This window comes from Geospiza fortis, unplaced genomic scaffold (genome assembly GCF_000277835.1).
Source record: "Geospiza fortis unplaced genomic scaffold, GeoFor_1.0 scaffold112, whole genome shotgun sequence".
Classification (NCBI taxonomy): domain Eukaryota; kingdom Metazoa; phylum Chordata; class Aves; order Passeriformes; family Thraupidae; genus Geospiza; species Geospiza fortis.
In genome coordinates this window covers 17,991,472-18,012,221 of record NW_005054298.1, presented here as the reverse complement: position 1 = coordinate 18,012,221, position 20,750 = coordinate 17,991,472, and the positions used below count along the sequence as shown (strand labels likewise).

The window sequence follows — 20,750 nt, the reverse complement described above, 5'->3', positions numbered from 1 at the left end:
TCTGTTTTCAGCTCTGTGAAGTTAAGATAGAAACTGTAGAAACTTGGAGAAGTGGAGAATCAGTACAAAATCATCCCTGTATATAGAGGCAGGCCTTTGAAGTTGCTTTTAGGTTGCTTTTTTAGTGGAAAGATATCACCAATCTGAATGCTGTTACATGGAGCCTCCATGGCTGGGAACCACAGCAGCAATTGGCTCAAGAGACCAGGAGATCAGAAAGAACACAGGATTTACAGCAAAACTGGAAACTATATCAGAAGCACAGGACTGTGGCAAAATAGCTCCAGGCGCAATGCAATTGTCTGCCAATTGAGTAATCTAGGGGGATCCAAAATGCACCAGTCTAGAAACATTTCAGTGCTGTACTTTGTAGCCAATGTCTCATGAAGCAGATTGAGGGATCCTATGATTACTCATTTTCCCAAGTTTTGGCACACCATCCCATTACTCATTACTGGTATGTTCCTTTTCCCTCTTTCAAGCTGAAGTTCAGTCAATGAGTTCTTGCTAGCTCCTCTGCTAGAGCTATTTTTTTCCCCTTTGAGAGAGGCATATCTTCCTCAGGTGATAGTCGACCAGGTGTTGAACAGATCATCCCATGGTCAATAAACTCACAATTTTTCCAATTAAACCAGTCTCAGAGCCTTGCATTGACCTGATGGATCTGCCTATTCTTATCAATATTATTCCTTGCTACTGGAAGGATTCACAAAATCACTATCTGTGCTCCTGACCCTTCAATCAATTGTCTCAAGGCCCTGAAGTCTCTTTTGACTGCCCTCAGATTTCTATTTTTTATTTAATCACTGCCAGCTTGAGCAACCAGTAACAGACAGCAATCAGAAGTCCTTACTAGACTGGAAAGTCTTCCAGTAATGTCCCTTTCCTGAGCCCCTAGGGAACACAGGTAAAATTATCTTTGTTCTGTCAAAATGAAAGATGCAGTACATCCTAGGGGAAGTTTGGAGGAAAGGGGGAAGAAGGAGTATGCTCCTGCTGAGTTTGCTCTCTAGACCCCTTTTCACTAGCAATTGAGTCACTTCTAAACAGTGTCATCTCCTTTCTCACTCTCCCCCTCCCTTTTCTCTGAGGACTCCTTTTCTTCTGTAAATATCTAATTCAAAAGTGTTAACTTACAACTTCAACAACCTCTCTTCTAGAATTATCAAAGCCATATATCTATTCAAATAATGTTTAAGCACCTTAATTCTAGCAAGGCTATGCTGCTTTAAACCAAGACCAAAATCTACTGAGGGAAAAGAATTGGTTAAAACCAAGTAGAACACAAGACATTGCTGCCTCATTACTGAAACAAAAATATTCTTCTTGCTTAAGTATTTTACTATCTTTTAATTACAGAAACAGAGTTATCTGATATTCCCCCTTCACTGGAATTTTCCATAGGCTATACACAGTTACAGAAGTCTGGACTCAATCCAACAGCATATGAGGAATTTATATTGAATTGAAAGTTAAATAGACTGCAGGATTCTAATTACCTGGAAAGGTCAAGAGCAGTAATGCACTTTTTTGGCTTTGGTTTTTTTTTTTTTTTTTTTTTAATACAGGCTCCTGATCTAGTAAAAACCAGACTGGATACCTGTTTTCCCTCTCTCAGAAGAGAATGATGGCTATGTAATCTAAAACACATAGATACACATTTGCTTCTTTTTGCTTATGTTTTTACATGACTATTAATTTTGCTGCCACTGAGTAAGGTGACTTAGCAGATTAACAATGAAATATGGGCTCAGCTGCAAAACAAATTCAAACCCACCAATGAACAAAATATCAACTAGCTCTTTAAAGCACACTTAAATCAAGATTTATTCACAAGTCTCCTGCTTATAATAGTTCATCAGGCAGAAAATAATGAGCAAAAATAAATGGTAAAAGGTAGTCAGTTCCAGAATTATGCACAATCTCCTTTTGACTGTCAAGATTCACTTTATGTATTGCCAAAAGAGAGGTGCTTCAGGAAGACTACAAAAAGGCTGTCAAAAGAGGCTTTCTAAGAAACCTCCACCACAGGAACAATCTGTGATTCAAAACGCTATGTATCTGATAAACACCACCTTTAAAGTAATGAGTACAGACAGAAAAATGTGCTAAGCACTCTAAATTATCTTGAAGGTCAAATAATGACCTTCAGAAAATGTATCAAACCAAATCTCAGTTATGTAATTTTTTTTAGTCCATACAAACAGAAAGAAATAGATGTAAAAGTATTGCAAAGTGTTCTGCTTGGGAACATCTGGATTATCTTTGACTTTTTCCCCTGAACATTGCAATTCACAGGCCACTGGTTTCAGTCAGATTTGGCATCTGCAAGGTTTCATTAGCCTTTTTCAGAACCTGACAAGGCATCTTTTATTTCTGTCATTTATTCTTCAGTTTCCAGTTTCAGTTTCTGGTTTCACTGAGACAGAAACAAGTGTTTCATTTCAGAAATATTTTTGGACGGAGGGGAAAACATACAGCTTTGCATTCCAGTGGTCAAGCTTCCAACCAAAAATTCAGCACAACTGACTTATAATTATGCTTTGTTATCTCATTTATTCACAGAAGTTTCAGAGAGTTAAAGAGGCACAAGCAAATTAAGAGCAATTGAAACAGGGGAAGTAAGAATAACAATTTTTATTTATAATCAGTTCTCATCTTTAGTGCAATGTAGTATTTTGCTTTTCTATTAAAATCATTGCTCTGTGAATTTGCAAAGCAGTAGAATGTCAGCTGCCAAAGAAATGAAAATAGGACAGCAATACTTCTGTGCCTGACTGAAATACATATGGTGGTGTCTAGACACTGCACTTCTGTAGCTGGAATATTAAAATACTGCAATTACACAGCATATTTGTAGAAATTTATGGAGAAGTGAAATATCTTCTTACATCTAAAAAATGAAAATCCCACAGACAAATTTCTAAGGACAATTCCTGAACTGTGTGTATTTCACACTCCCACTGTACATTAACCAGTGGAGTGAGTGGGACACCTGCCTGAAAGCCCTGCCCAGTGAAGCAGATCCACTCTTGGAAAGCTAAAAGTTGGCTCAAGAAAGACACAGAGGGATGTTACAAACTGTTTCTTTTAAGCATAGGAAGATTGCCAAGGGAAGAACTAGACCATTTGGAGTCTGCCATGGAACAGTGTACCACAGTCCTGTGCTCCTGCTGAGATCTCCCTCTGCCCAGGAGGGCAAAGCAGAGCAAAGGCCCTGTCATGCCATGGTGACTCTTACCTTCAAAGAGGAAGACACCTTCTTCTCCTTCCACTTCACAAAGACAAGCATTTTCTTAGTTGAGGCCCTACAGAAGTACAAATAAACCTAACAGTAACCCCATAAAAGAAGTTTATTACCACATGATTATGTGACTGGTACTGAACATGCCACTCAATCACTACATTCAGCAAAAGCAAGCACTTAAACCCTGCACTTTCTATGGAATTAAGGATCTTTGTATGTTATGACTCAAACTTTATTACGTTTTTCAGCTTAGTATTATATGAACTGGTATTATTCTGATAGCTCTGCCAGTCTAGTTCAGAAATAAACACTTGCAGAAGGAATACATTAGTTCAAGGTGGCACATTTCCAATGAACCATTAGGACGATCATTATAAATATTCCGAAGCAATAGACTGAATAAATGCTGAAACCTAAAGAAATGTGCAAGATGTGTAAGAGTACCATGTTTTTAAAAAAGGAATTATCATTTAAGGTAATATGTCTTCTGAGCAAGAGGACTGTGTGTGGAATGAAATGTATTTGTTCCCTCTCCTATTCCATCCAATAAGCTTTATTCTAAAATAGTTGAATTTTTGTCTGTTAAAAAAAAACCCTAACCTGCATGGCTTAGGAATACCTGTACATTACAAATGGGGTGAAGACTAATAAACATAGTATAAGAAACATGAAAAATTTATTCATTACCAAAAAGGTCCAATGACAGCAAATCAAATAAACCCTCTCTTAGGCAAAACTAAATGACTATAATACAGTAAGACTGCATCCCAATAAACCTGTAAAGATGCTAATGTAAAACTCATGTGTTCCTTGAAACAGTTGGACAGGCCATGGAAAATAGCTTGGGGAAAATATTGACTCATGTAAGCTGGAGAATCCAGGAAAGAATAAAGGTAGCTCAACCACATGGAAGGTAAGAGCTGCTAGTGATGGATGTAATGTGTAGCAAAGCAATCAGTGATGCAAGAAGAGACCAAAACTGCTACAGAGCTGATCTATTAAAATATCATGGAACACATGAAGATCAAGAGGGGGGATTTTTTTCTTTTAATGCAAGATTTAATCCTCACCTCATGCTGAATATTCTATGGTAAGCTCTATAAAGTAGTATCTCCTGGATAAGTTTAAAAATTCAGAGAAAATGAAGAATTGAAAGAAGCAATGGTAAATGACAGACATAGGACACGGGAACATTTCGAATATGGGAAGCAGCACCTTGGCAAAAGGAAAAAGCCAATGCCAAGATTGGGAAAAATATCAAAGTACTAACAAAGTGAGAAGAGCAAAAAGTAAAAATGAGGGACAAAAAAGATGATAATGACAAAAACCAAAATCCCCAAAGGCAAAACTAGGATAGAGAAGTAAAAATCCATCTACGATAAAAATAGAGGGTATAAGATGGAACACAATTCTTCCTTCCTTCCGGAATTTTCTCTCAGTAATTAATTACGAGTAACTAAGGTGATTACATACTTTTTAACATGACATGAGCACTCAATTTTAAATAACACATAGAATGGCTAAACAAAGAAGAGAATTATACTTTCATAAACGCAGATCTCTGGTTTTGTTGCAATTTAAGACTTTTTCTGCTCTTTTTGTGTCCCCAGACAGCTCAAGCAGATGCTGCCTGCTCTAAAATCTGACGTGTTTGGGAGCTGGCAACAGAACATGGATCATCAACTTGCCCAATGAATCTACCTTATTGTAATTCAAAACATCTTTATCCAGCACTTGTACTAATATGTGAACAGTCTGATAGGAAGGAATCTGATAAAACTGTACTGAGAATTAAGAAACCTAGCAGGCACATTTTAGCTAATTTAACTGAACTAAACTGCATAAAGTCAATCCCTTCAGTCAGCCAAGTAGAAAGATGAAAGATGTTACTACTATTTTTTTCCTAATGCTCTCAGAGACTGTGGTGCTGGATGTCAAAGCAGAGATACCAACTCACTCAAAAGGAGAAATGTTCCTTTCCCCTGCTGCTGTCCAAGCTACTGAAGAAAGGTTTACTCAGAAAGAAAAGTGAGTGCTCCCTTTCCAAGAGCACAGGAATTGCTTTGTTGCTTCCTCTGTTCTCACAGACATACCTTTCTTTTTTTCTTTTTTTTTGCAAATACAGCTCTCATTCATGGGATCTAAACATTCATTTGCCAAGTAGATTAAAATGCCAGTCTTCAAAATCTTAGATATATACTTTATATCTTAGAGATCTTACATGTTAGAGATGATCAGGGCCATGTTCAAGTTACTTCTTTTTTTTGGATACACTATAAAAATGCTGACACTTTTTCAATAAAGCAAATATAGACCTCTGTAAAAAAATTACATGTGCCTTGGAAAATTCACTTGGTTTTGATAAGTTTTACCAGCTTTTTTTCAGTCTTCAAACTTTTTGTACCTTTATATCTGTACGCTTTCAATGCAAATTTTTAAGGGTTACTAACAATAATAGACAAATTAGTCCAGTAATTGTTTATTCAGACTGGCTAAGCAAGTAAACTATCCTGTTTACTACTTAAATTCCTCCTGAAACCCCCATATGGATGAAGTGAACGTTTTTCTCCACAGCACAGACTAACACAGGCTGAAAAGGACCTCAGAAGGTCTCTATTCCAACCTCCTGCTCACAGCAGGACCATTTATAAGTTCAGCTCAGGTTTCTCAAGGCTTTATTTTCTCAGGTCTTCACACTTCAAATTCATTTTCAGTCAAATTTCAGTAAGGACTCTTCAGTTATCATGGAAGTTAGCACTTTGAAACCCAGCTCTTGAACATGGCAACTGCTTTGTATCCCTACACTCCCAAGATCACATTTAGCCATATATAAATACTGAATCTTAGCATAGAACTAACCCAGGCCATTGCACCAGGCCTTCATCATTATTTATCATTTTCCCCCTCCTCTATTTCCTTTCTCCATTCTCTGCTTGCTATTTCTTCCACCAGCACCATAACATTCACAAACTTAGCATTGCAAAGTCATCTAATCTGACTACATTCCAGTTAGTTCACACGTAAAATGTGGCCTCTCTGCAGAGAATGCACTACTTAGAGTCTTGCCAGGGAGTTTTTCCTTGGCCTCATGACAGTTGTGGAAACTTGCACCTCCTGTAGGAACTCTTGGGAGAAGCTGCAGTACAACAGAAATCTAAACAGCATTTCATGATCATGAAATAAACCCACTAAAATCATTATTACTCCCTGAATACTGGAGTTATAAAGATCTATGACCAATGCCTACTCCAATATATATTTCTTTAAAAATTTTATGAGTTCTAACTTATGACTATATCTCTGATAGGAAAGAAATATAAGCCACTAATTGTCAATAGTAAATGTGCAGATATGTGTAGAGCATTATCACTGCACTAACCTTGAGTTATTATTAAATATACTGCATAAAATCTTAACATTAATCAAAGTGATAACTGCAACAAGCAAATCAATACCTTTCAAAGCCCAGCTCCTTTTCACCAAATATGTTTGCAAATAGTGTGATTGCTTTTTATTGCATATTTCTGAAAATTACTTTACAGAGCAAAGCACATAGGTATTTGGTCACTTTTTATTACAAAAAAATTACCAACACACATTCATTACAATCCTAAGGATAATTACAATCTTGCTAGAATGTGGCTAGTACCTAAAAAGTTCACTTTCTCGTTCTTCTGCTTCTATCAGCCAGTTAATTAATTCCTTTATAAATATGAACATCAATATTCTATTTTGAATAGAGAAAAGGCATCTGTTTTTCAACTTCACCCCATGAAAGTCTCTGGAACTGTAAAATGTACAAGGTGCCTTATTCACACTGCAATACCACACTATGTGAAGAGATTATCTTTTGTTCATGCAAAAATCTAAGTTAATTTACTTGGCTCAATTCATTATAAATGATGTAGGCTACTGAATTCTAATATTATACATAGGCTATAAAGCTTACTTTGGAACCCCACAAGGCTAATGGCATGTAATGAAGTTTCACTTCTTTAGGACTGCACTATAAACCAGAACAGAATTTTATATCTTTCCTTCAAACATTAAGTTCTAACTTGTATTTCCAAGGCACAAGTACAAGAAGCTGCCTGTACAGCAAGGGCCCTGCAAAGCCACCTGTTAAATGCACAATAACTCAACAGAACACAAGGCTGTGTTTGGCATGGGCAGCAACCTAGGGATAAAGACACATGCAAAAAAAGATGTTTGACAAGGTAAGACATCTCAGGCAAAATAGTAAAGTGTTATGAATGAAAATTTATAGCACTGATATGACTTTCAACCAAGACACTGTTCCAGACTTCAAAAAACAACTTTTTTGCTGTCTCCTCTTTTTTCTCCATGACTGACAGAAAAGCTTTATCACCATTTCATATAAATACCTCTCACTAAAATTTAGCCACACACACAAGAGACTGTATGGTCTGAGTAACCTGCCAGTCAGCATTACAGCTCTAGCACCCCATAACTTTCCAATCAGAAAGCAATTAAAAAGGGGAGTACAGGTTTTCTACCATGCAATAAGACTTCAATTCAAACATCACCTTTTGCAAATCCACTGCAAAAAACCAAACACCTCTCTGGACTAAGCATGAAGATGGTTATCATGTGGCACAACCACAAGGTAAGGTAGGCTGACTATGGATGTTTGATAGCCAGGAAATCTAAGTCATCCAGTATCTTCCTCTGGCAGCAGTGAATACAAGTCTCTTGTGAAACTAGACTTCAATGTAGAGCTCCCCTCAAGGAAGTTCAGTGTGGGAACATCATGTCTCCTCCACTGTGGGTAAATCCCATGCCCAAAAATAACATCATGCTATTTGCAACCTTTGTATGCAGTTGCAATACTTGGTATTTGGAGGCCACAAAAAGGAATCAATAAGGAAATAAATTTTCCTTCTTTCCAGTATTTAGAGAATTTAGCACAGTAACTAAGGCTTTATTTGCCTGCAGCTGTTTCATAGGAAAAAAAAGGGGGGAAAAAAGGAAAAAACCCCAAAACCCACAGGAGTTTACACAATTTAAATCCTGAAGGATCATTTTAAAATGGAAGCAGAGTGCAATTTTAACAGACCCTAAGTAGTCTGCTTCATGAAGGTTCACTTAATACCAGACCATGACATTCTTAAAATTTCAAGCAGGGAAACCTGCTCTGGTTACCTTGGTGATAAACTGAAGACAAAATAGCACATAATTGTTGCTGATGTCACTGCTCCCAATTGTTTCCAAGGTTACAGAGTACCTCAAATAATTGTGATGTTTCATTTCTAGACTGTATTTGAAGCCCATTTTCTGTTCCCAGTAAATTGTTTAGTACTGCAGGTAATCTATCCAAACCTTATCTATTAAGCATCAGCAGCCTCTCAGGAACCTATGGTAACAATGTAGGCTTATATGTTGAAAATATAGCTACCTAGTTGTTTGCTGAGCAACTTGACTCCTAGACTATCCTAATTATTTTTATCCTAAGAAATCTATCTCTATAACAATGTATATCAATCAATCATAAAAAAATACCTGAAGATTAAATGTCTCAGGGCAATGCAACACTACATGTGAGCTATCTACCTGAAAGGAGGCTATTCCCTGGGGTAAATAGTGGAAAATTGGTTGTAACAATTGTGAGATTTTCTTCAAACTCATTTTAAATGCAGAGCACAAGTATTTTGCTGCACTAGAAATAAAAAGCAGCCATGCTACATCTTCTCCACTGCAACCTCCACTTTACTGTGCACCACAGCATGAATCTCCTTAAAAATCAGTATATACTCTGTGCAAGGATTACACTGACAGTATTACTGCCAAAAGACAACTACAGACAATGCTGTTAACTACTGTAGTCCTGTCAAGAAACAGGGAGCAGTCTTCAAAGCACACTAAAACCAACATAATTTTAGTCTACAATAATAAAAGCAAGATTTGCTAGGTCAGCTCTATCCCCTAAATCTGACTGAAACATATTTCAAATCCTCACTTTTGAAGGAGACAACAGTAGATGTCCATCTCCCACCTCTCCTCCTGCTGGATGTGCCTTTCATCACATGATTGCTCTCAGACTGCAAGGCTTGACCTTGTCAGCAAGAAATTTTCCACTAGAGCAAAACAAAATGGCATTCACAGTATCTCAGCAGTCTGTTATTACTTATGCAATGGATTTTGAAAAGTAATAATTTGTTTAGAAACTGGATGACTAAAACAGTTTATGTGCATTTAATGCACAAAATTAACTGCATATGGAGTCACTAAAAACATCTGTCAGGTATCTCAGCTTCCACCTCGGGTTTAGAGGCAGTTGAGTGCAGCATGGAGAGTAACACAGAGCATCAGAAGTCTATTTTTTTTTTTTGCTTGCTCAGAAAATGGTTGAGAGCTGAGCACGTTTATTTTCACAATTATTTGAGTTTCCTGATGAACTCATTTCAGCTGCATACATTTCAGCTCTTCTGTGTTCTAGCAACAACTATACTGGCAGGAAACGTTTGGTGAAACAGTCTCTTTTAAATAAGCACCAAAGAACGTACCTATAAAACAGCACACTTCTATTCATGAGAAAGCCAGTTGGAGGAGAGACTATTAATGAATCAAAAATCAGAAACATACTGTGCAGGTGAAGTCCTCCTTAACAACTAAAACAGTAAATGCTTACAACAGACTATTCAACAGCAAGCCACAGAGCACAAATTACAATTACTTGCTGAAATTAGGCTATGAATACATATGAACAAAGAATGCACTGGCAAAATCAAATTCTATCTGTAAATGACTTACAAAAAGGAAGAGAAAGACAAAATCAATGAGAAACAGGCAGTTGTAGGTAAGTTATGTGATAACTGGACAGTTAAAGGAAGGAAAGGAGGGAAATTGCACCAAGATGATTTAATTTTCGGGCTAATTCCCTATTGTCTTATTTAATATATAAAAATACTTGTAATATTCTACCACTTTCTCAAATATATTAAAATGCCATAAGGTAAATGGAAAACAGACCCCATTTTGCTATGATATAGCTGCTAACTGCATACACTTCAATTTCTAGATCTACTGCCAGACTTAAAAGCCTAGTTATAGATGCAGACTTGGAACAGTCTTAGAAATTGCTCTCTGCTTCTTAAATAAAGATGATACAATGAAGGTAAAAGTACTACAATGTACTCACTACTCTGGTAAACCCTGGCACAAATCTATTTGAATCTGATATTTAAACCCAAGGATGCATTTGACGTTTTATCAATTCATATACCTGTTAGGAATGAATTAGTAATGAATAAGTCCTGTACATCCTTATAAGGGCAGAGCCCTTGCCCTGAAGTCTTTTGGCACTGCTGCATACTCTGAGACAGTGACAGTAACAAAACTAAAATATCTTCTCCTCTTAGTACAAAACTGTTTCCCTGTGGACTTAACACATGTACTGCCAAATCATAGAAACATCCAGAAACCTACATCCACCACTAGAGGTGTACTGCAGGGGTAAAAATGGTCCCATTCAGCATCTTCATTAATGATGAGACAGAGTGCACCCTCACCAAGTTTGCTCATGTTCCCACCTGTGAGGAATGTCTGATACACCACAGGGTTGTGCTGCCATCCAAAGGGAAGGAACCTCAACAGGCTGGAGATACAGCAAACAGGAGCCTCAGAAGTTCAGCAAAAGCAGTGCAGAGCCCTGCAGCAGTATTTTCTGGGGGCTGACCACCAGGAAAGCAGCCTTGCACCACAGGAACTGGGGGTTCCAGCGGACACCGGGGTGAACATGAGCCAGTTCTGTGCCCTCGTGGTAACAAAGGCTGCTGGAACCCTGGGCTGCCTTAGGAGGGGGTGGGCAGGGGGCTCAGACAGGTGACCCTGCCCTTCTACCAGCCCTGCTGAGGCCACATGCAGAGCGCTGTCCAGTTCTGGCCTCCCAGCAGCAGAGAGGCACAAAGCTACTGGAGACAGTCCAGCAGCAGTCACTGAGATTGATCTGGGGACTGGACACCTCTCACATGAGGAAAGGTTGAGACAGCAGGATAGTTTAGCACAGAAAAGAGAAAGCTCAAAATGGGTATTCTCAATGTAGAAATACATGAAGGGAGAGAGTATAGAAAACTGAGCCTGTCACTTTTCAGTGATGCCCAGTGACAGGGCAAGAGTTGATGTGCACACACTGAAACACAGAAGGTTCAGCCTGAACATCAGGAAATATTTTTTCACTGTAAGAGTGACTGAGAATTGGCACAGGTTGCCCAGACAAGTTGTAGAGTCTCCATCCTTGCAGATACTCAAAGCTGTATGGACACTGTCCTGGGCAATCTGCTACAGATAACTCAGGTTGAGCAGGACAGCTGGACAAAATGACCTCCAGACATCTCTTCCAACCTCAGCCATTCTGTGATTCTATGGAAGAAAATACAGCCAAGCACGCAGACTTTCTGACATTTTCAAAAACATATCAATGCTTCACTTGTTGTGAAACCACTGATCCTGAACTCTTTGCAAAAAAAATAAACACTGAATGGAGATTTAAAGCATTGTAACAGAAATAAAACACAAAGTGCTTCTTGGAAATTCCTCTAGCTACCCAACAACACATTTGGGGACTTAAATAATTTTGAAAATCTAGTCATATTTCACTGGGTTGAGAGTATCTAACCTCCTGAAGAATTAGTAGTGGTCTTTCCCATGCCTAGTCACAGACCCATCTCTTTTTTTCACCTAGAGATAGACTGTTCTTGAATTGCTTTGCTATTCATATACAAACTAAGGAGAATCCCAAGGACATTTAGCTCTCCTCACTAAACGTAACACGTCACCTTACATTTTTATTATTTGGAATTTTCTATAAAACTACAATCACAAAATAATGGGGATCCAATGTATCAGACAATAAAACATTGTTTCAAAGTCAGCTTATTCCTCAGACAATTAAACATAGCTTTTACAGACACCATGATGACCTACCTATAACCATTGGCAGAATCTGGTCTTCTGAAGTAATTAGTCACATTGCTGCAACTGCACTTCACATTCGTATTCAGAAATAAACAACATTATGCTCTGAAAGTCTATTCCTGATGTCAAATTATTTACCATGAGACTATTTTCAGCTTACTCCTTTAATTAGTTTAAACACTTCATATTAAGTAACTAAAATTGTATTAATTCTTTTGGATTTTGTTGTACAAAAACAACCAACTCTCAGCTATATTCGCCTACAACATACACTTGTGTTTCTTTACCACTCCAAGCAACAGCAAAAAAAGTGCATGCTACATGATATATTGGGATCATGTCAATACCAATGCAGACGGCAAAATTACAGAAAGGTTGGAATATGAGAGGCTGCAATATGAAAGGCTGTGCTAGAAAATGTTAGTATTTCAAATGTCTCCACAATGGATCTTAGCTGTTCAGATGGATGACACTACCTGCAGTACACCAGATGCCTCACAGGCATACACCAGAGCAAGGTGAAGGTGCAATGGGCTGTACCACAGTCACTCTGTCTACTGAAGTTATATTCTATTGTCTATTCTCTCTCTTGACACGATCATACCTTAAAAATGACAGTAATTGAATACTCTTGAAGAACTTCTTTGGAGTTTATTTACCAACATAAAAGGTGAGTGTATGGTGGCACAGAAAGTATGAAGATACTGCCTATGTACAAACTACCACAAAGCTGAAGTTTCAGTGGGGTTGGAGGTGGTTTGATCCTGATGGATGCAGGTCAGCTGCTGAAGCAGTCAAGCATCAGCGAATTCAAACTAATAAGTACTCCCAAGAGCTATAAGTCTCAACACAGTACAACACAGGTTACAAACTGCACCATTCAATGACTATTCACAAGCTCAATTCCATTCCACTCCTGGCTATTTAACATGAATTAATGAAGCATGATAATTTTAAATGAAATTTCACTTAATTCTCAGATTTTGTGAGTTAGAAAATCAAATAGCCATTTTTTATCACCAATCAATTTTAAAACAGGTGCTTTCCACTGCTCTCAGAAGAACACTTAAGTGATAGACATGAGTGAAGAATTTGGGTTAATTTCTGTTAGTGTCAGCTGTCAGTGCAGCCTAGAGAAATTGCTCTTTACCATGTCCCTGTAAAAAAGACTTTATATATAGAGACAAATCCTGAAAAGCAAGATCTTTGCAACATGATCTGAAATTCCTCAATTTACACTAGTACATACATCCCCATCCACTCTAGATCTTTGCAACATGATCTGAAATTCCTCAATTTACACTAGTACATACATCCCCATCCTCTCTTTCCAGACTACAATGTACCATTTTTATCTCCTCTTTGCCACACAATTTTTTATAGCCATTACTTTTCAAAATTTCAATTAATTGCCGGTGATTTGTCATGATACCCTCAGAGATAGTACTGAGATGATGTAGTATTTCTCACAAGATAACATAGTTTGAAGAATTTATGGACCTATTTTACTTTAAAAAGCTTAGGTGTAATGGTATTTGAGAATCTTTCATTTTGTAATATTTTTGCCAAAACCGACACACCTAAGTAGTGACAGCAGATGGAAGAGGTTAAAAGTATCAACTCCCAAATTACCAACATTGCTAGGCCACCTTCCTTTCATAATTTAGACCCTTCTGTTGGAGATTTGAAAATATATTCTAGGCAGATGACATGTTAACAGAATAATTTCATGGTTCAGTGTCTTCGCAGTATGATTTATCTCTTATCTCTAGGCACTGGAGGTCCCTTTTCAGGAGATTTATTAGTTAGATCCAAGAATCCATTTTGATGAGAGAGAATATGTGCATTATTGCAAAACAGAACCTTAACATTTGCTCTAAGATGCTGTCTCCTTCTCATTAGTTTTAAGAAAATTCCCATGCATGTGCCATCACAACTGTTTCTAAGATATTGCACCCTCATACAACAAAATGTTCACAAATGAAAGAGGTTTTCTTATTGGCATTAGTCCAGGAACTTGTACCCCTTGCTCTTCTAAACCTACACAATATACATAGAAATAAGGTCCAGAGTCTAATAAACATTTGATGTTAAAATTAACTAGCATTTTCCTTTTCACTCCACTTTTGCTATCGGATATTTGCTGCAGACAAATTTTGTAGGACAAGAAAAGTTTAACCATGGGAAGTTGCTTAAACATCTGGTTCACAGCTCAGGCCATATTATCAAAAGTATGAAGCTAATACTTAGATACCTCAAAAAAAACATTATGTTTTCAAAAACGCTTAGCATGCAGCATCTCCTGTTGTGAAATCCTAGCCAGGCTTTGAGGGAAGTGCAGCACAGCGGAATCACCTTCTTTCTTAAGCCCAAGTTTAAGCACTTGGTGATTTCTGAGGGTTCACCTGTCCTCTAGAAATAAGATATTTCGTTGAGATAAATTCAGTCCCCAGTCGCATTCTTTGTTGCTTGACCCAATGATAGAAAATCTGAATTTAAATGGGCATAAGACATCTTTTCTTCCCACAATGCCTGGTCCAAGTTACATAACACAGACGTGAACCTGGAAGCAGTTAAGTTTAACAGAAGTCCTTGACTGGAGTTCTACACAAGAAGATATCTCCAAAGATCTTGAGGGTATCCAACTGCTCTGACTGCCAGTACAAAACTATTCCTCTAATGGTTGATTCAAATCCCATAAAGTTGAAGTAAAGACTCATTGATTTAAATTATACTCATTTAAGACTAAGGTCTAGCTCTGCTGCTCACTGTGCTGGAATTCAATGCCAAGGCTAAAAGCACAATTGCCTCTCACTAGGAAAAAAGTGAGACTAAATGACTAAACTGACATAGAAACTTGACCATTTGAGAATGGATGAAGTCTACAGAAACACACACAGACATTTCTTATGCCATCCAGCACTCATCATAGTTCACTTCATCCAATAAGAATGTATAGTTAGAAGCAGCAGGGCTATAGCTCATATAATGCACAGCAGAGGAAAATATCTCAAAAACTGATACTATTCTATTTGGTAAATGTACACATTATTTGATTAATCAGATGGATAATTCACCTTTGTTTTGCTATGTCATACAGAGATGCAACAGCACATAGAGGAATAGGTAATCTGTAGACAGAAATCAAAGACTCTACATGCTCTCTTTTTTTGTATCTTCCTATAGCTTGCTCTTACTTTTGGTATCACTTCTGTCCTCTTAAATTGTTTTGAGCACTGATAAAATTTTTTAATATTGTTTTAGTAATCTGAAACCTCCCTTGCCTTAATTGCCCAGACATGTTTTACACTCAAGAAAAGGCAAGAAGATCAACTGCTGCTTCAGCATAAATAATTGTGGAGAGTGGTGGTAGTTCATGTCTGAGCTGGGGAGAAAGAGATAACTGTATGAGCCAGAACTCAGCACAACTGCATCTGCATATAAATAGACTTAATCAGAAATGCAAATTGCAATCAGATGAAATTTTAAAAGCCTATGATAACTGTGTAGATAACAAAAGGTCAAATACTTGTATTGCTGAAGGTTTTAAACTGTTAAGTCAGTGGTGATTCTTCATTAGCCAAAACGTGGAAAACACTAGTACATGCCAGCCTAATCAATAATGGACAATTTCTATATTTCCTCTATTATTATAACTGTTCTGTTGCTAAACTCTAGTTCACACTGTCAATCTCACTTATTCAGGAAGATTCAGTGAAATGAAAACAAATGAAATCAAATATAGACAGTATGAAATAATACAGTTAATTTACATTACTATATATAGAAAGGAATTTATATCCCTTTTTCATATCTAATCTAATATAATTCATATTGGATTGTCCACGGATGACAATCCAAATCTTCAAATTTTACATCCTCAGGTAAATGAAAAAATAAATTATGACTACAGTTTGCTGCCAGACTGCTTCATAGCACTGTCAAAACTGTATGTTTTTCTTTTACAGTAAACAAGCCCAAGGCTAAGGAACAATATTTGAAAACATTATTTAACAAATAATGTTAGATAAACAAATGTTGGCTTCACCATTTGAAATAAACGTTTTCATCAGCAGTAGGTAAGAAAAGTTCTGTTGGAAGGAAGGTACCTGGATATTATATGATTTTATATTCTAAGGTTAGAATAAAATAAATAAGTCTTTATAATTTCAAGGAGTTCTAAATAAAAATTATTGTAGAAGACAGACTGAAAAAAATATCTTTAACATTAGAGATTTTTATTGTCTTTTTGTAAAAGAGATTCTTAGGATTTTAAGCAAACATTTGCCAAATAGTTCTCCTTTGAGTGGACTGCCTTTGAACAAACTAGTGAGTGAAGAGAGCCATCTAGTGCCATACCTTGGAATTTTAAAAAGGGTTTTCACCGGATGCATGTCAAATAAAGGAGGGTCTCCATCCCCCAGTTCAATAGCTGTTATTCCCAAGGACCACACGTCACATCGAGCATCATATGAGTAGTCATACTGCTGCTCACAAGCAATGACCTATCAGAGGAGAAGCAGAGAAACCAACACTTTAATCTAATTTGTAACTCATGTCATCCAATATAGCATGAAAGTACTTTTTTGAGTCATGTCTAAAATGCTATGTAGCTATCAAATCCATATCATTTTTGCCTGTATATACCAGACAAAAGAAACATTACAAAAAGGTAACAACAAATTAGAACTTCTCTTTTGTTTGTTTTCTTTAAAAACAATTTCTCTCTTTTTAAAAAAATATATTAAGGTCCGGTGGATGCTTCAAATATCTATACAAAGAACATCAATAACAAATTCTTTTTGCAAGAATGACTTACAGGGGCCTATTATAATAGCAGAGAATCCTATTGCTGTTATTCTTATTAACTTCCATGACTATTCATGAGGATAGACTGATTTGCACAGTTGGTTTTTAGATAAGGATATTCCATCAGAAATTTCTGTCCTTTTTTGTTGTTGTTCGTTTGTTTTCTGTTTTGTTTTGTATTACTGCATTTGAGTAGTTATAAAAATCTTAGACAGAAAACCATGTACCTTGTCTAAGAAAAATGGAAGCAAGCAGGAATCTTTCCTTGGATATCAGAACTGTTTTACATCACAGACTTAATGCACACTGATCACATTCTAATACACTAACTATTCATGTCAGCTGAATCTAAATGCCAGATTCAAATCAAAGTTTAAATTTAGCCTTTATATTTACAAAGGGATGAGACAAAAATTGCAGCTTCACTGCAATAAAATAATAATTTTCTTACTATTTGGAATTGTGTCTCAAGTTTGTCTTCCCAAATCTCATCAATTAAACAATTACTTTAAAATAATTTGTTGGATCCTGGCAATTGCTAGTAAAAGCTATGAGAAAAACCATGAAAGTTTATAAAGTATCTTTAATAATTTGTACTTAAGATAAAAATAACATGTCCTAGGGTGGCTGTACCTATGTTCTAGAAGAGATTTTATATTTTTTTAACTTCTGTATTACTTCTCCATTCCTGTGTTAGGGCTTCAGCTTGGAACAACACTTTGCACAGATTGCAACATGCAGGTCAGCAAAGAGAGTAGCTGCTGGCAGAGCCACCTGTTATAAAAAAACCTTTCCTGGAGAAGCTGCTGATTCCATCTTAAGCTCTTAGTTACTTTCTCCATAAACTGCCCCTAACAATGGCACTCCTGACTCTGGTAGTGATTCTATCCAACGTGCCCATAGAAATTCTCTCTCTTATTTGGAACTCACGACCCCACTGTAGTGCACTCATCATTTATTTTATCAGAACAGAAATCGGGGTGTTGAACACAGTTAGAATAATACTGAAATGTTTGGGGGTGGGGGAGGTTTGCAATAAAGTTGCACATCAGTTAATTCCTTTTCTTTTCCTAGGGCAAATCAGTCAAGAAAAATGAAGACCCTTCCAGATTTTTTATCAATGTTTTGACAAGTGTTAAGATCACTCCTTCTCCTCAATTTTTTCAGTCAGTATTCCAGAGAAAGGGGAAAAATGAAAGTCATGACCACAAAATAGGATTCCAAGACTTTTTCCTTCAACTTGAAGAGCCAGGCTTTGTTAGTTAATCTGGTGTTTTTCAAATTTGTCACACGAAGATCATTTCTCCATCTCCCTTCTCTTCATCAACAATGCCACACACATAGCCGGTCTCCCACATTCAAAGATATCATGATCTTTCCTTACAAGCACATCACAAATGTTTCTAACTACAGGACAATGACAAACTTTGCTGTGTATCTTGGTCTTACAAAGTTTAACAAACTACACTAATAAGTCTTAGAGCTTTTTTCATCTCCACAGTGTATTACCTACCAAAGAAAAAGGAATGTATAATACATCTTTGTGTCTTCTGCTCCACACCTAACTGATACACCTCCACTACACGGTAGTATAATGATACTATGGCAAAGTACTGCCATTCTAACCCAGAGGAATTGGACACCATTAAATTCTCCTCCATTCTATTATAGAGGCTATGGTGATTGTTTTTGAAAAAATATTCCCCTTAATATATATTCTTTTTATAAAAGACATTCAGCCAGTGGACCATACAAACCAGCATGTTTTAGACCATTAGCTTGATGACAGTGAGATTAGCCTCACAGAAAAGATACAAAATTAACTACTGTCTTCACCCAGCATGCAGAATGTACATGTATGTAACAATCACTTTGGTTTGAAATGAGTATTCAATTTCTATGGAACTTATTATTAGAATCTTGCCAATTTATACCCCTCAGAGAAATGCAGATGTGACTAATTTCAGTTTTTAAAACAAGAATCAAATTTTTCAGTCTTTTCCTTGATGAAAGGTGTGCATCAGCAGTTTCCTTAATGTGTTGGCAAGACAGTGTAGCAGAGCACACTCTCTTGCAATGTGAAGAAGAGAGTGTTCTTTAAGTTGCAGTTTGCAAGCCAGTCAAGTCCTCAGGAATGCCCCAGTCCTGTATTGCCTTGAAAACTATTGCTACTCCCTGTAGAGCAAAAATCTCTTAAGAGACAAACCAAAAGGGGCTATTGACTTTCTTTATATTCCTGTCTCTATCAGGAACTCAGAGGCACTTCTTTTTTTTTTTTAAACATCTCTACTTTTCATCGGTGTTTTGGAGCTGAGAGTGCCACTCAGCACTGCTAAGGCCTGCTCTGCCCAGGGGGGTATGAAGAAAGAGAGCCCAGAAGACATGATCTGAAACTGCAGAACATGCTTCTCCCTTTCTTTTCTTGTGCAAAGACCACAAATTTTTACCAATTTGATATCCAGCAAAATCCTCCCCTGCTTGTAAAAGTGAAACAGAAGACATAGTTTGCTTTGCTGCAAACATTATGTTCATGGCAAAGCCTCAGGGGGTGATGTAGCTATCTTGAGATTTGCTAGAAAACATCACAGGAATAAACACCAAGTCTTTCACTCCAGCATGGGCTGGCTGCATGTACACAGTGGCCTGGGTTGCTAAGGAGACAGGCTGTCATCTTTTGTTTTAGTTGTAATTTCATCACGATTTCATGCCTAGTCATACTGCTGTAGGTTGAAAAGCATTCAAACACCAGACAGAGAAACAGAAAGTGTGATGGTGGTTGTCAACACTAATAGTGCTGAGGGTCACACTGGTACAAAATGAGGGGATAGGGAATTCACAGGTCTGGGAAAATTGTACATAAACTAATCAGTCACACTAAGTGGAGGGAATTTAGAGAAGTCGCTGCCTAGGCATTCTGTGGGATTTATAAGTTGTACAGAAACACAAAAATTCAGAGACACCCAAGATGACTTATATCTTGACAAGAACATTTTATATTCAAGGATATAATTCTGCTTGTTCTGAAATCAATATAAATATTTCTCTGAACTTCAGCAAGTGCAGCAGCAGATCAAAGGTGGATTCAGAAGAAGGAAAACAGTTAATACAGAGAACTACCTATTATTTGGACAGTGGTCATACTGACTTGCACAAAGAGAGGAAGCTACACACATGCTTAGGTGAAGCAAAATACATCAAACCCTTTAAAGTTTACAGAGAATTATTAGAAGTGAACTTACTTTCACTTTGCCTCAGTAAATACAAAGCAGAGCTGCAAGCACAGCCTAACAACAGCAGTGCAGATGTGCTACCTGGAGAGGAGTGATGCACAATCAGCGCTGCTGACCCTGCGGGAAGGAGCCTGGAGCCAGCAGGGCTGCAGCTGCGGGGTGAGGCGGGGCTGGCTCAGCTGACAGAGCCAGGCAAGCAGCTTATGTGGCTGTGAGCGCTGCTGAGAAGCACTGCACAGGGAAAATGAATGGGGCACCAAGCTGTCACCCTTGCTGCAAGGAAAACAAGACTGCCAGCCGTGCCAGACAAGTGAAATCAACCAACTGAACTTCTGGGCTCCATCTGACACTACACAACCCAACTTCACTTGTTTACATTGGAAACAGAATATTAAATATTCTTCTAATTCCTATGTACCAAAACCAAAAAAGCCTTTCGTGATAGCACATAGCAGCACTGGGGGATATTGAATTAGACAAACCAAAGTGACACTTATCTATCTCTATCTCTCCATCACTGCCTCTTTCCC

The 20,750-nt window shown here is 37.4% G+C and overlaps 1 protein-coding gene across 1 annotated transcript in view; it reads right to left on the bottom strand.

Moving 5' to 3' along the window:
- Nucleotides 1–20,750, bottom strand: part of MYO3B (myosin IIIB) — a 191,987-nt gene that overhangs the window by 129,713 nt on the left and 41,524 nt on the right. The window contains exon 9 of the mRNA XM_031058556.1: nucleotides 16,541–16,686. Coding sequence (XP_030914416.1) covers nucleotides 16,541–16,686 — 146 coding nt within the window. The remainder of the gene's footprint in view (nucleotides 1–16,540; nucleotides 16,687–20,750) is intronic.